The sequence below is a fragment of the Lactuca serriola genome, chromosome 9, assembly GCF_051521515.1.
Source record: "Lactuca serriola cultivar US96UC23 chromosome 9, Lser_US96UC23_V15, whole genome shotgun sequence".
Classification (NCBI taxonomy): Eukaryota; Viridiplantae; Streptophyta; class Magnoliopsida; order Asterales; family Asteraceae; genus Lactuca; species Lactuca serriola.
The window spans coordinates 84,943,442-84,959,011 of NC_136416.1; the positions used below are offsets into that span (position 1 = coordinate 84,943,442).

General features: G+C 38.5%; 2 protein-coding genes across 3 annotated transcripts; both read right to left on the bottom strand.

Moving 5' to 3' along the window:
- Positions 1 to 2,247: 2,247 nt before the first annotated feature.
- On the bottom strand, positions 2,248 to 3,880 carry LOC145074691 (sequence-specific DNA binding transcription factor). The gene is made up of 2 exons (XM_079021018.1): positions 2,873 to 3,880; positions 2,248 to 2,492 (listed from the first exon to the last, which is right to left on the bottom strand). The coding sequence occupies exons 1-2, from the start codon at positions 3,624 to 3,626 to the stop codon at positions 2,473 to 2,475; spliced, it is 774 nt and encodes a 257-aa protein (XP_078877144.1). The 5' UTR covers positions 3,627 to 3,880; the 3' UTR covers positions 2,248 to 2,472.
- Positions 3,881 to 9,018: 5,138 nt separating this feature from the next.
- On the bottom strand, positions 9,019 to 10,692 carry LOC145076283 (pentatricopeptide repeat-containing protein At2g40240, mitochondrial-like). Of its 2 annotated transcripts, XM_079022217.1 has the most exons (2): positions 9,851 to 10,692; positions 9,019 to 9,281 (listed from the first exon to the last, which is right to left on the bottom strand). In XM_079022217.1, exons 1-2 carry the CDS (start codon positions 10,641 to 10,643, stop codon positions 9,244 to 9,246), a joined length of 831 nt encoding a protein of 276 aa, XP_078878343.1. In that variant the 5' UTR covers positions 10,644 to 10,692; the 3' UTR covers positions 9,019 to 9,243. The 2 variants fall into 2 exon arrangements, with proteins under 2 accessions (XP_078878343.1, XP_078878342.1); XM_079022216.1 differs by lacking the exon at positions 9,019 to 9,281 and having other exon boundaries at positions 9,671 to 10,691.
- Positions 10,693 to 15,570: the final 4,878 nt, after the last annotated feature.

A 15,570-nucleotide genomic window follows, 5' to 3' on the forward strand; every position in this document is an offset into this window, starting at 1 on the left:
AGAAGTAAAGCCTTTTGTGTTCATATACTCTTCTTTTCTTTATCTCATATATTCTTCCTTTCTCTATCTCATTCATGTCATCTTTTTTCTTAGTGTCATTCTCTAAACCCGAACAACCTCAACTATGTTGGTGAGATATATATGTGATAAAAAAAAAGATTTTGAGTTTTGTGGTGGTTAATTAGTTTAATGTTGAAATCATAAATATACATAACTAATCATAAATACATATAAGTTAGAAAACTCTTAGAGTTTGATTTTTAATTAGAAAGATCTTTAAGTTGTAATGTAAGTTCTAATATAAGTTTCTAATGAATATTATGCAAGGAAAATAACATCTATTAATGTATAGTATAGAGTATAGATCGTTGACTAAATAATTCATAAAAATATCTTATTTATCATTATGAATGTGTACATGTTACAAAAGTTTCCCTATATATTCTATAAACACAAAACACTTCCTACAAACCATATGAGAAAATATCTACCTTTTGGACAATGGAAATTCATATGAGATATTAGTTTCCGACACACTTGGCTAATTAGATCCGATTAAATTGCTACTTGGCATTTTCATGACATTCTAGCGGCATATCACTTCCTGGTTAGATGGTCGTAAGCACAGTCAACTTATAGTTTGTCATTGCTCACAAACTGTGTAAAGGTTTTTTATTTGAATATATCATTCTATATTGGCTTGTTGATCCTCTTAATTGTTAGGATAAAGGTAATTTAGCTCATGAGACACTATCTAGGACTACATACTCTAAGGAAATCGGTTGCTAGTTGCAACTAGAGGTGCACAAACACCTGTTGAACCTTTAACCGGTTCCGATTAAAAAAATCAACATTTTTAAAAATCGGTTTCAAAAGAATTGGTTTTGTCATCCAGAAAAAGCTAGTGGCGCAGCTTGTTGCCCGTTTGCTTTCAATCGATATGTATTGATCTATAAATTGATAAAATACCGTCAGATCTATGTTATAATCGGTTCGGTTTTTAGGTTTTTTTTGAAGTGAGATTTGTTTTTAAAAAATCGATTTTTTCAATTTAAAAATCGACAAAATGGCAATTTTTATTTTTTTAATAACCAATTTCTAAACGGTTGTTCAATTTTTCTAAACCGATTCTCAGAATACCTGTTCCAATTATTTTCAAGTCGTTCATAAAAACCGGGTTGGCTTCTACAACTCTATTTGCTACAAATCTATAGTCTAGACCACATTTTTTCATATAGCCCAATTTTGATGTTTATGCCAAAAGTTTTCTAAATACACTGTCATGCCAATAGTTTGTAACAAGGTGTTTGTTCTCGTATACGTTGCGGCGGCAGTAATGTATTTGACGAATAATGAGTTGCATGTAATATATATATATATATATATATATATATATATATATATATATATATATATATATATATATATATATATATATATATATATATATCGTTCCGCAACAAGAGCGTTTAACTTTTATCCTAAACAAAACTTTCCAAAATCACAGTTGTCCACTACCTGTTAGTTTTATCGAATACACACAAAGTAAATAAATGTAAAACCAAAATTCAAGTAAATTCGAGACATAAGGCCTTTTGAGATATATAGTTTTTAGCCCAAAAACAAAAATTTTGGTGATAATGAGATACATAGTTTTTCAGTCCAAAAAACAATCAGTTTGGTGATACATGACCAGTATGACAAGAGTGTTAATGTAAAGATAATGTACAAGAGCTTTTGATTGTTTTAAGCTACGTTTCATGCTATGTTAAATGTCGAAGTTTTAAATTAAAAAAAAAATGTGATAATGACTTAATGTACATCCATTGAATAATCACGATAAACTTGACATGTGAAAGATACTTATAAGCATTCCAACATAACAGATGAACAATTCAACACTATTATTAATGCTTCTAGTGGATTTGGAAAAATATTTTGGCTATGGTATAAAGGTCAAAAGTTCAAAGTCTTATCAACAACGGTTTCAATTCCAATATGGATTAGACATTTTGTGACACTATGTAGGCTGTTATATACCTGATTTATATTCAGACTGCTCTTTTCAGATTGTACTGTTTTTGACATGCTTTTGACTAACTGACCGACGCGGCGTCGTGGAACAAAAGTATAATTTTTTTGTCCCACCCAAAAAGGTGAAACATCTTTTTGACACACGGGGACATCTGTCTCACTCTCAGTCCAATGTACAACAAAGTTAGTGTCACTATAGATCAATGACAGGTATAAAAGAAATTGCAGTATGTAGTGTAATATTTAGATAAGTTTACTTAAAAGAGTTGACACACACACAGACACAGGAACACATTATGTACAAGAAAATACTCACAACAATCAATTAGCATGCATCATCATGTTTAAATAAACTTTGTTACACAGATGCTATGTAACTCAGACAATCAGCCAACATACCCATTTTGGATTCAGATCTTTACATACAATTTATCTTCATCATAGCTCCGATTTCTTTCCTGTTATTGAACAGAAATTAGCATTAAATCCGTTTGAACAGTAAGAAAATCATGACTTTATACTTCAAAAACCTACAAACAACATTTTATTGTAATCAAAAGTCATAGGTCACCCTATAGATTATCGTTTAATCATAAAACTTGGGAGGTTTTCATGATTCATCTTCTCATATGTATCTGTGATTCTGTGGGCATTAGTAAGGGGAGGAAGAATTTGAAGTAGAACTAAATTATCTGCTCTAATTTAGTAACAAAGAATTTTGAAGTGACACAGAGTACAATGACAGTATTTTTAGATGAAATTAGCTTCCAATTCTTTAGTTATATTCAAAGATCGAAGCTTGAGTTGATGATAATTGATTTTGAGGGCAGTGTAATACCTGGAATCAACGAGCCTGTTGTGGATGGCTTCTTCTTCTTCTTCATCTTCTCAAGCTCAAGTTGAGCTTCCATAAACATATTCAACCTCTGAAACTCAACTTCTTTGGTGAATTCCATTCTCTGCTTCTCCAATTTCATCATCTCTTCCTGCTTTGAATTTTCAATCCTTTCATAAACCTCCCCAAACCTAAGAATCGCCCTCGCCAATTCCTTATACGCCGTCGTTTCCTCTGCAAAATCCAGACTCTCCATCCTGCTAAGACTTTCGTCGTGAGATGAGTATCCACCAGAGTACGCGATAGCTTTCAAATTAGGGTTAGGGTTAGGGTTATGATTTGTTTTGGGGTTGGATTTAACAGTGAGAGTAGTAACAGAAGCGGATTTCGGAGTGCTTATTTTCTTCCTGGTGACGCTGTTAGCAGTTCCGATTAGATCATCAAGACGGTGAAAAAACGGCCACTTCGACGGCGTAGGCTTCGATTTCTCGAGCTTGTACTTCTTCTTCAACGTATCGATTCGGTTCTTACACTGCACATCTGTCCTTGGAGGCTTCAATTCGTCTCGATTGGCGTTAACAGCCTCAGCCACATCTTTCCAATCCTTCTGACGGAGATTTCCACGATTGAGTTGAAGGTACCGATCACCCCAAGACTCGATCAACGTCTCCGTGCCGCCTTCACTCCAGCAGTCTTCTCTTCCGCCGCCTCCGCCGTGGTGCCGCGAGCTATGCGTACTCTGGTTGTTACTATCCATTGATCTGATGTTGACGGAAAAGTGAGAGGTCGTCAAGGGGAGGAAGGTACGCCGGAGGTGAAGGGGAGGAGGGTATGGGATGGATGAAAAAGCATCGGAGTAATGTGGAAAGTGAGACTGAGAACTGAGAAGTGAGGGGAGAAGAGAGGATGGCCGTTCATCTGACCGGAGATTTAACGGTCAACGGTTATCGGGTGGTTGGACGGAAAACGGGAAAAAGTGTGAGATTTCACCGTCTGTTTTCCTACAACAGGTATTAGTCAAAATAAGCGGCTTTTAACCCCTTTTTTTACCCATCTTTCTGGCCTTGATCTGTTACATTTTATTACTAATATGACAAAATTACAAGAATGGTTATGTGGTATGTCAAAACTAACGTGTTTTGGTCAAAAAAGTTTGAACTCATATAAGTGGTTCAATAATTTGATTTTGTTGTGAGTTTGATCAATAATATTTTATAGAAATCAAAAAACAAAAAAAAAATACTCATCTCTCTCTCTCTCAAAATGCTTACTTCAGAAAACTATCACCACCACCACCAATCCATGAAATCACACCACCACAACGGGTAACTACCACTGATGTACTCAAACAAAAAAATTCAAATCTACAACTCAAATTCAAGATGAACAAGATGAAGATCTGAACCAGAGGAAGATTTGAACCAACTTCAACACAAACACACACATACAACAACCAATCTTAGTTTTTCTTAAACATATGAGGGGGTGTTTGACTTAGCTTTTCATAGCCAAAAGTCCTTTTTTGAAAAGAAAAAAAGTAAAAGATGTTTGGCAAAACTAGTTTTAAAAGCTATTTTTTGAGTTTTTATACAAGGAAAATGAACTTTTTGGAAAAGTCAGGAAATCCTGACTTTTTGTAACTTTTCCAAAAAGGACTTTTGGTTTTTGAAAAGCTAAGCCAAACACCCCTTGAATATCAAACTTAACACACAAACAATCCAGAACACCTGAACAATCAGATTTCTAAAGCAAGAATAACAATTAGATTTGTAAACCCCTAAGAACTACAAGATTTGCAAAATCACAAGAACTAATTACCATATTTGTAGAACCCTAGCCTTCACATATACAAAATCCAGAAATTAACACGAATATGGAGTTGTGACCACATTGATGAACCTAAAAACGAATACACATATAGTAGTTCAAATTGTTCAAGATCTATAAAAACCCTAGAGCCGCCTCTGCCCTTCTCACTGACGTACATCAGAGTCGCACTCTGCCATTCTCGATTCGTCTTCTTTGGACGTCGTTTGTCTTTCTAAACCTATAACGAACACATTGCTTCCTTTCTTTGCGTTTTCGGATCCATAATTTTCTTTCTCCACCGGAATCAAACCCTAGCGTTGCCTTCATAACCCTTTGTCGCCATTGACGTTCATAAAAGAGACCAATGAGAAGGGTGGCAATGTTAGAGTTTCAAAACAGATCTAAGATGGTGATGCGTAAAGCAAGAGATAGATGATGGTGGTGTGGGAATTAGATCAAAGGTGGAGTTCCTCAGTTGTCACCTCCGTCGATGGTTGTTGGCTTCATCAGATGGCTTGGAGAAAAATTATCACGAAGAGAGAGAGAGAGAGAGAGAGAGAGAGAGAGAGAGAGACAAAGAAAGAAAGAAAGATACGTATTTTCTATTTTCTTTTTCTTTTTTTATTTTTGTAATAAACTAATTGAAAAAAAAATACCAATGGCAAATCCGTCATTAAAAAAATTATAAAACACTTTGAATCAAACCCGCAACAAAATCAAACTATCGGACCAATGATGCGAGTCCAAACTTTTTTGGCCTAAACATGCTAGTTTTGACATATCATAGGGGCCATTCTTGCAGTTTTGTATACTAATATTTACTTTTATGAGACTTATTACTTTTTCGTGTAGAAAATGTAATGTTGGATTTATAAATAAAATAAAACTTCAAAAATAGTCTCTATCGTATACATTTTTTTTTTAGAATTTTTGTTCATACCTTGACTTTTCTGGATTTATGGTCATTTTAAACTAGTTTCGTCGTGTTTTCAATCTCTCTGAATATTTGAATATTTAAATGACTGTAATACCCTTGGGGTATTTGTTTTCCATTTTTCTTATATATTTTTTAAACCTACTACTTATTTATTTTGATAATTAAAAAATAAAAGGGACCCACCTCTCTCTCTCTCCCCAAAAAAAAAAACTCATCAACACCTCCTTCCAAAAACGGAATCAAGTCAAGAAAAACTACTATATCAAAACCAAGAAACACACTTTAACAAATCTAAAAAACACACCATCGTTCATGCTTGGTTCTGTTCTTCACCCTAGAACTAAATCATCAAAAATGAAAAGGAAAGAGAAATATAGAGAGGGTAGGCAAAGACGTTGGTGTCACCTTCGCGTTCGAGAGTTTCCACGACATCATAACCTTTTCTGGGTTGGATAAGAGGAATAGTCGGAGACAAAAAGCACAACAAGCAGCAGAGAACGGGTAGTGGTAGGCGCACTATGGTCATTTTTTAATCGAATAGGACATTGAAGATCTGAGACGGTGGCATCTTTTAGGATTGGAAGCAATGGGAAAGGAAATCGAGGGAAGTGGGTGGTGCACCGACGTCGTCAAAAAATTGTACTCCTCAAATTTACTAACCGAACATCATTTTAGGGATGAGAATTTGGCCTGAAAACCCGAACCGAACCGAATTAGGCCCGAATAAGCAATTCAATTCGGTTTATAGTAGTCTTATTCGGATTTCAGGTTATTCGGTTCGGGTTACCCGAATAAGGGCTTATTCGGGCCAAATGGACCGAACCGAATTAGAAAAGTCACATAACTCACATTTTTTTCCCTTGATCGATAGCTTATTCGGTCTTGTACTTATATACTTATATATAGATTTTTGGATGTTTTGGTGTGTAATATTTAGTGTTTAATATGTTGCTTCATAACTATATCTTAAGATTTTGGTGTTTGTATTTTACATTTTAATCAAGAATAGTTAATCCATGTTATTTGTGTTTATATTCTTAGTTCACAAATTCTAACTCTTTTTGCACCTTTGGAACAATTATATATACTTTGTATTATTTTTAATTAACAAATTTGTTTCTTTAAAAGATTTGTTATGAAATTATAAAATACAAAAGTCATACAAAATACAATAGTTATAATCACATTGTAAATGTTATTTGGGTTATTTAGGTTATTCGGGTTATACAATAATAATAGGTCATTGTACATGTTATTTGGGTTATTCGGGCTGGAACCGAACCGAACCGAACCAAATAAAACCCGAACCGAACCGAACCCATATTGCTTATTTGGTTCGGTTTTCGGTTCATACAAATACCTTTATTCGGTTCTCGGGTTATTCGGGTTCGGTTCGGTTCGGTTCTGGTCCGAATAACATCCCTACATCATTTTTCATTAGCTCGATGTCACCTATCCCCCATCTATTGTATCATGGTGCAGACTTTGTTGTGTGGTGTGCTTGGAATTCCCCCATCCAATAGTGTCATTCAACAATCTCCTATGAATACCAAGAGTCTTGCTACTATGAAACACCATGTAACATGGTGTCTCTACTCGTTACACATGCATCAAAAAATTTAATTTTTATTGCTTATATAGTTGCCTACTGAAAGCAACTTGAAATTACTGCTTTAAGGTTATATTTCGCATAGTTTGACCCAATTTGTTGCATACAAATCAATGAACAATTTGAGATAGTTTTGATAATCACACTTCATTGTTGCTCAAACCCAGAAAAAACACAAATTGAAAATCTAATGAAAATGAAATCGATTACACAATCTGAGATAGTTCAAATAGATTACAACCCTACGAATGATTAAACCATAAAAATCCTAACCTGCTTGGTTGTTTCTTAACTTTGTGCACAATCTAATGAAACATAAATGGATTTCGAATTGCACAAAAATCAGAAAAACACCAGATTCATAACAAACCACATACAGAACCTTGATTTCAAACATTTGACCAAAAGTAAACCCATCCACCTGATTTTGTAACAAAGTTGCATCAAATCTTGCTTCACCATACTCGAATCTACTCGATACTAACTTTCCACGATTGTGAATCAGCAATCGGGGATGATGAAATGACGAAGACGATGATGAATTGTTGATATCAGATTTACACAAAAGGATTTGTGAGAGAGGTAAAAGCTAGTGGCTTGAGCAATAGATGTTGGGGACAACGACTTTACACTCATCGGGAACATTGGAGAGAGAAGACGCCAATGTGTTGAAAGGGGAGGGAGAGACGGTGAGGGAGTTAGCCGGAGGTGGAAGTGTGGTGTAGGAGAAACGTCGGTGAAGAAAATAGGAATGAGAAGTATTAGGTTTAGATTTCTTTTTATTTTATTTTTGATATAAATAATAAATAAACAAATAAATAAATAAATATTTAATTAAAAAAGGAATGGACAAGGGTAAATTAGTCTTTTTAGAACGGATAGGGACCAAGCATGCAATAAAAATATAAAATAGGGATCGTTCGAGTTAAAAAAAGTTCTTATGGACTAAGCACGCAGATTACCCTAAACCACAGGGACCATCCGTGTAATTTACCCTAAAATGTATAAAATTGCGTTTATAAAATAAAATGAGTTTATTATACGAATTCATGAAGTCATAAGTTTTTTATTGTTAAAAGGAGTTTTAAATATGTAATTTTAAAACTCATCTAAAACTCCAAATCTTAAGTATAAAATGAAGTTTTATTAAAACTGTTATCGGTTCTTAAAATCGCTCTATGACTACACTTTAAAACATCAGATTTTGGTTTATAATTGATCGCGACTAATGGTAAATAAACTGAAATTTTATTTAGTACCTAAAGAACCTCATAAAAACTTATATGAATTTTACAAAATGGTACATAAATTGTTGAATGCATTCAATATTCATAAGACAATGTTTTTTTGTAACTATAATTATAAAACATATATATGAGACATTTTCTTAAAAATACAAGTCATTGTTGTCCTTTTGAAGAACACTCAATATCATTTGTATGGTCTTGGTGTGTCACACCCCCGACCGAGGTGACGGAACATGCCAAATAATTGTACGATTAAGTTTATGAATCACATGTAAACTGAATATATAACACAAGTACAACAATAAACAAAACAACATTTGTATTGTTGTTTTTCTAGTGCTGTTTTTTTTTTTTTGCTTATGCTGTTTTAGGTTAATTTGTTGTTTTCTTTTTTTTTTTTTTTTTTTTTGCTTTTTTAGGTTATTTGTGCTGTAATTTTTTTGTTAATTGTTACTATTTTAATAGTTATAAGAGACTGTTTTAGTGCTTAATTTGTGATTTGTGTCTACAATTTGTTTTTTGCTGCTCTTAAAAAAGTTGTTGAAAGTTGTTGAAGGTTGAACGGTCCTGTTATATTGCATTGAAGAATGTTTCTTTTTTATTTTGGATATATGTAAAATACAATGTATTTAGAAAAGCCGGTCTTCAAGTTAAGCAATAATGGATTCGACTCTCCTCGTTTACATCCTTATCCCTGTCTGAATGCAAAGAAAGTTGATACCATCTTAAAGCTATCTTATCAACACCATTTTCCACACCATCCTTCTTGATTCTAGCATATTTGCATTTTGTACAATTTCACATGCAACCCTATGATTAATACATAGAAATTAGAATGCCTCAATAAATTTCTATCACATAGATACCTAAGGTGCCTAACTGCCAATCCCATTGGTTTTAGTAGTCTTTTCGCTTATTTGACCATCCATTACCTCTCTTTTTCTTTGCTGACCATTTCTTTGTCCAAACCATAAAACTTGTTTCTCTCATAATTTTAGTATTTTTTTAATGATTTATCAGAACTACAGTCTCTTTCATTTCTTCATTTTGACACTATTTTACACATCTTTTTAAGTATGTATCTAGTTATCAATACAAAAATAAATGCATATACAAGTATGAAAAATTAATGCCAAACATGTTTTTATGTATGGTATCCAATATAATCATACTCTATGTCAATTGTCAAACACCCATAGTGCCAAATTTAGTTTAAACTTTAACATTCTCGTTATAAAATTTTTGCAACTTTTCACCAAATTGTATATCCCTTTTTACCATTTCCTCTAACACATACTTGGCTTCATTCACTTTTTCAACTGCTATCAAACGAGTGGCCAATAACCCAAAATTATGCGAGTCCAGTTTTGGGTTCTTACCTGCGTAACTCATTACAAACTCCACCGCCTGCGCACAATAGCCTAACCTCACCAGGTTTCCGATAACATGCGCATAGGTGGCGTACATAGCCTCAATTCCATCATCCAACATCCTCCGCAGAATAGCCATCGCCCCATCCATCTTCCCCGCCTTACACGCGCCGAGCACCAGCGCATCGTACGTCCTACCGTCCGCCTTCAGTCCTTCTTCTCCCATTTTTTTCAGAACATCGGCGCAAGATTTCAGATTTCCGGTGATTGAGTATGACGTTAGAAAAAAGTTGTAAGATGTAATATCACGAGAAATGCCATTCGCTCTCATGAACTCGATCACGCGCCACGCTTCGTCGAAATTCTTCTTCCGTGTGAGGAGGCTGAGGATTGGGTGAAAACTGGAAGCATCGGCGCCGTATTTTCCATGGATCGCGGCGTCCGCCACTCGCAGAGCCGCTTCGGTGAGCTTCACCTTGCAGAGCCATGAGATGAGTGAATCATACGCGCTCTTGCGGCAGTGTCCTTCGTTGAGAGCTGATAAGGTTTTTAAGAGCTCATTGAGAACAGAGATGTCCGTTGAAATGAACTTGAATGTGTTGTTGGTAGTGAGGAAACCTTTCGCATAACGTTGATTAAGGAGGTGGTGAACGGTGGCGAAGTCTCGTTTGTGACCGGCACTGGCGATTAGGTCGTCGTACGCAGCGGAGCTCGGTGGTTCAGGGAGATTAACGGTGGCTATGAATCGGTGGATTGTGGTGAAGACAGACGATGGTTTTAGGGTTTTGCGGAGGACAAACATGATTAAATTTCAAGGGTTTTACGCAATCATCGATATGTTATTTTGGGGATACAGTTTAGAAAAATGTGATGCTCAGTGAGTCAGTGTCCGAGTTTAGGCCCAATAAAGTATTCGTGTTGTTTTATTGAGACTAAAGTAAGCCCATAAACGAAAGTTTAAGAGTCCAGTTTTTTTGACAAATTGATTTTAGTTCGATTTCAATTTAAAATTTTGTTATTCGGTCTGTATACCTCACTACTTAGGTATGAGTGTAGGTGGATATCCGTTTTAATTATTTGGAATCGAAACAGAAACCGATGGGTATCGGTTCATCTAGCGAGTACCCGGTTCGTTAAATTTGTTGAATTTTTAAAACATTTAAAACTATATGTATGAGTTAGCGGTCAAATAAGTGAAAACCGTGATGAAACCGGGGAGCTTGTAGAGTTGTGGTCCCTCGAGATATTTTGATGTGTATTTTGATAGTTTATATGGTCTATTTTCAGTATGGTGACATTGCGAGACAGACTTGTTGGCAGTTTTAGTGCTGGAGAGGGCTCGGGCTCAGGTTCTGGGGCCGGGCAGTAGGAAGATCAGACGAGGGGATTCATTTCGTCTGAGATTATGTGTTGCATTCTTGAGCAGACTCCTGTGATCTTTAGTATGATCAAGGAGGGCATTCTGGAGATTTTGGATGAACGGTTGAGTGCCTTTCGTTCTGAGATGGTGGCCTTGGTTGGGGCGCGTTCTTTGACCTTCAAGGAGTTCCAAGCATGTGGAGCTCCAGACTATCACGGGGCAAAGGACCCGATAACGAGCAGGAGGTGGGTAGCGGATGTTGCTAACGCCTTTCACACCAGCAGTTGCCCCGAGGGGCAAAGGTCAGACTTGCCTCCTGTCTTCTAAAGATCAGGGCACGGGATTGGTGAGAGGAGGTTGGACGCGTAGTTGGTGATGAGTTATTGATTCGATGACCTGGGATGATTTTATGATCAGGGATGAGTTTGCACCAGTGATTGAGATGCAGTAGTTGGTGCGCGAGTTTCATGATCTCCGCCAGACTACTAAGACGGTAGCTGAGATCATCGTGATGTTTCGGAAGAGGGTACTTTTGGTTTCGCAGTATGTGGCTGATGAGGAAATGAAGAAAGCGAGGTATCACGAGATGTTGAGGAGCGATATTCAACAGTTTGTGAGCCGATCCAGCTGCAGGACGTTGGAGGATATGATAGCGAGGGCTAGAGAGAGAGAGAGATTGATCTGTAGATGAAGAAGAAGAGGAAGCCAGATTATATGCCAAGTGTTGAGGGTTTGGGCAAGAGGCGCAAGGTATCTGATTCCAGGGAGAGGCCATTAGGGCGGAGCTGTTGTGGCAAGTGCGGCAAGGTGCACGAGGGAGTGTACAGGGTGGGTGGTTCAGGCTGCTTCAGTTGCTGCCGGACGGGTCGTATTAGCAGGGATTTCACTGCTGCTACCACCACCACTCCGATATCAGATTTAATTTGCTTTCATTGCAATCAGAGGGGCCACAAGAAGGCCCATTGTTTGACTTTGGTTGCAGCAAGACCAGTGTCAGCACCCAATCCTCTAACTCTTTGGATTACTGACAGCCGCCAGGGCTGGGTGGATGCACCAATGGTGAAGAGCAGGGTTTTTTAGTTGATATCCAAGGAGGCTCGCACGACACCTGATATGGTGACGAGTATGTATCTTATCCTTATCTCTTTATTTATATTAAATTTTTTGCTTATATTTATGTGTTTTATTTTAGGGTCGTCCCTTATGAATGATATTTATGCATTGGTATTATTTGATTCGGGGGCTACCCAATCCTTTGTGTCGCTTGCACTTAGCAAGAGGTTTGTCGGAGCTCCAGGGGAGCTAGATTGTCCGTTAGATGTCGAGATTGCAGATGATTGGTCTGTCCGGGTGGCGAGGGTTCATCAGGATTGTACTCTCCAGTTGTTTAGTGAGCAGTATTTGGTAGATTTGGTTCCCATTCCTTTGCGTGGGAACAAGGTTATCGTGGGCATGGATTGGTTGAGCCCTAATGGGGCGGTGATTGACTGTGAACAACAGTTAGGTCGGGTTTGAACCCCAAGTGGAGGAGAGTTAGTGGTTTAGGAGGAGAGAGCTTAGAGTGGGTCGTTATTGTGTTCAGCAATGAGGGCCACACGCTATATTCAGCAGGGTTGCTCATGATTTGACGCCTATGTTATGGATACCCGGGATAAGGGTAAGGCGACCTTGGATGATGTGCTGATTGTGCAAGATTATTCGGACGTGTTTCCAGAAGATTTGCATAGTGTGCCTCCGGAGAGGCAGGTTGAGTTCATGATTGAATTGGTTTCAGGTGTGGCTCCGATAGCCAAAGCACTGTATCGGTTGGTTCCTTCGAGATGCAAGAGTTGTCTACACAACTGCAAGAGCTGTTAGACAAGGGATTCATTCGGTCGAGCATTTCTCCATGGGGAGAATCAATATTATTTGTGAAGAAGAAGGATACGTCTCATTGTATGTGCATTGACTACCGGAGCTGAATAAGGTAGCGGTGAAGAACCGTTATCCACTCCCGAGGATTGATGATCTTTTCGACCAGCTTCAGGATGCATCTTGGTTTTACAAGATTGATTTGTGATCATGTTATCATCAGATGAGGGTTAGGGATGAGAATGTGCATAAGACAACCTTCTGGACTCGTTATGGTCATTATGAGTTCTTGGTGATGCCTTTTGGGCTTACCAATGCTCCAGCCGCGCTCATGGATCTCATGAACCGTATCTGTAGGCCGATGCTGGATTAGTCTGTGATTGTGTTTATCGATGATATCTTGATTTATTCCAAGACTCAGAAGCAATACAAGGAGCACTTGAGGGAAGTGTTGGAGACTTTGAAGTGGGAGAGACTTTTCGCAAAGTTCTCCAAGTGTGAGTTATTGTTGCGCGAGATGCAGTTTCTAGGGCACTTTGTCAACCAAAATGGTATTTTGATCGATCCGGAAAAATTCGAGGCCGTGATGCAGTGGGAGGTTCCGAGGTCTCCATCTGAGATTCATAGTTTTATGGGTCTCGTGGGTTATTATCGGAGATTTATCCAAGATTTCTCTAAGATAGGTGTTCCTTTGACTCGGTTGACAAAGAAGATAGTTACATTTCATTGGGGGCCTGAGCAGCAGGCAAATTTTGAGACCTTGAGACAGCGGTTGTCTGAGGCTTCGATTCTGACCCTACCAGATGTGTTGAGGATTTTATGGTCTATTGTGATGCGTTGATCATGGGATTAGGGGCAGTGTTGAGGTAGAGGGTTCACGTGATCACTTATGCTTCGAGGCAGCTGAAGCCTCATGAGGCGAATTATCCGACGCACGATTTGGAGCTGGGGGATGTGGTTTTTTCCCTCAAGATTTGTCGGCATTACCTCTATGGGGTCCGTTATACCATTTACACGAATCACAAGAGCCTGAGGTATCTGATGGATCAACCAAATCTGAATATGAGGCAGCGCCGGTGGTTGGATGTGGTGAAGGATTCCAATTGTGAGACCCTTTATCACCCGGGGAAGGTCAATGTGGTGGCCGATGCTCTCAGCCGCAAGGCGGTCATGGATATGAACATAGATATATGTGTTGAGGATGATCGTGATTACTCCACTGTTGGAGCAGGTTCGTGAGGCTCAGGTCGAGTTTATAAAGGAGGAGCACCGGAAGAATGAGCGTATCGTGGTTCAGGCAGCTTCCTTCGATTATGATAGTCGTGGGTTGTTGACTCTGCATCGATGGGTTTGGGCTCCGTATTAGGGCAATGTGCGTCAGGTTCTGATGGAGGAGGCACACAAGTCTAGGTTTTCCATTCATCCCAGGGAAACGGAGATGTATATGGATCTTAGTCCTGATTATTGGTGGCCCTGCATGAAGCGGGATGTGGCTTGGTATGTGGAGCGGTGCTTGACTTGTAGGAAAGTCAAGGCCGAGCACCACCGACCTCACGGAAAGATGCAACCGTTGTAGATTCCCGTATGGAAATGGTATTATAGTACTATGGATTTCATCACAAAGTTAAACCCGGACTGCACGTGGAGTGGATTCGATCTAGTTCATTATGGATTGGTTGACCAAGAGCGTACATTTCATTCTGATTCAGGAGAGTATTTCTACAAAGAAATTGGTTGAGATTTATATCAGGGAGGTTGTGGCACATCATGGGGTGCCGGTTTCGGCGGTTTCTGACAGAGATGTCCGGTTTACTTCCAGGTTTTTGGAAGTGATTTTATGACGAGTTGGGTACTCATCTTCATTCCAGCACAACATTCCATCCGCAGACTGATGATTAGAGCGAGTGAACCATTCAGACCCCGTAGGATATGCTGCGGGCGTGTGTTTTGGACTTTGGTGGGAGTTGGGATACGTATCTTCCGTTAGCAGAATTGTCGTATAACAACAGTTACTACGCCGACATTGATCGACCTCCTTTCGAGATGCTCTACGGGAGGAAATGTAGGACCCCAATTTGTTGGGGGTGAGGTCGGTTAGCGAGTTATGAGGAGTACTGAGGTGGTACTCAAGACCATTGAGCTGATTCATCAAGTTTGGAGTAGGCTCCAGACAGCCCAGAGTTGGCAGAAGAGTTATGCCGACAGACACTAGTCAAACTTAGAGTTCCAGGTGGGGGATATGGTTCTCCTGAAGGTGTCACCTTGGAAAGGTATCATCCGATTCAGGAAGAGGGGAAAGTTGGGCCCATGTATATTGGTCCTTTCAGGGTTTTGGATTGGGTGAGCCGGGTTGCATATCGCTTGGACCTTCTAGATGAGTTCAGTCATATTCATAGCACGTTCCATGTCTTTCACCTGCGGAAGTGCTTAGTGGATGATTCTGCAGTGGTGCCGCCATTGGAGGATATTCAGGTGGATGACCGCCTAGATTATATTGAGAGGCCGGTGGAGATTCTTG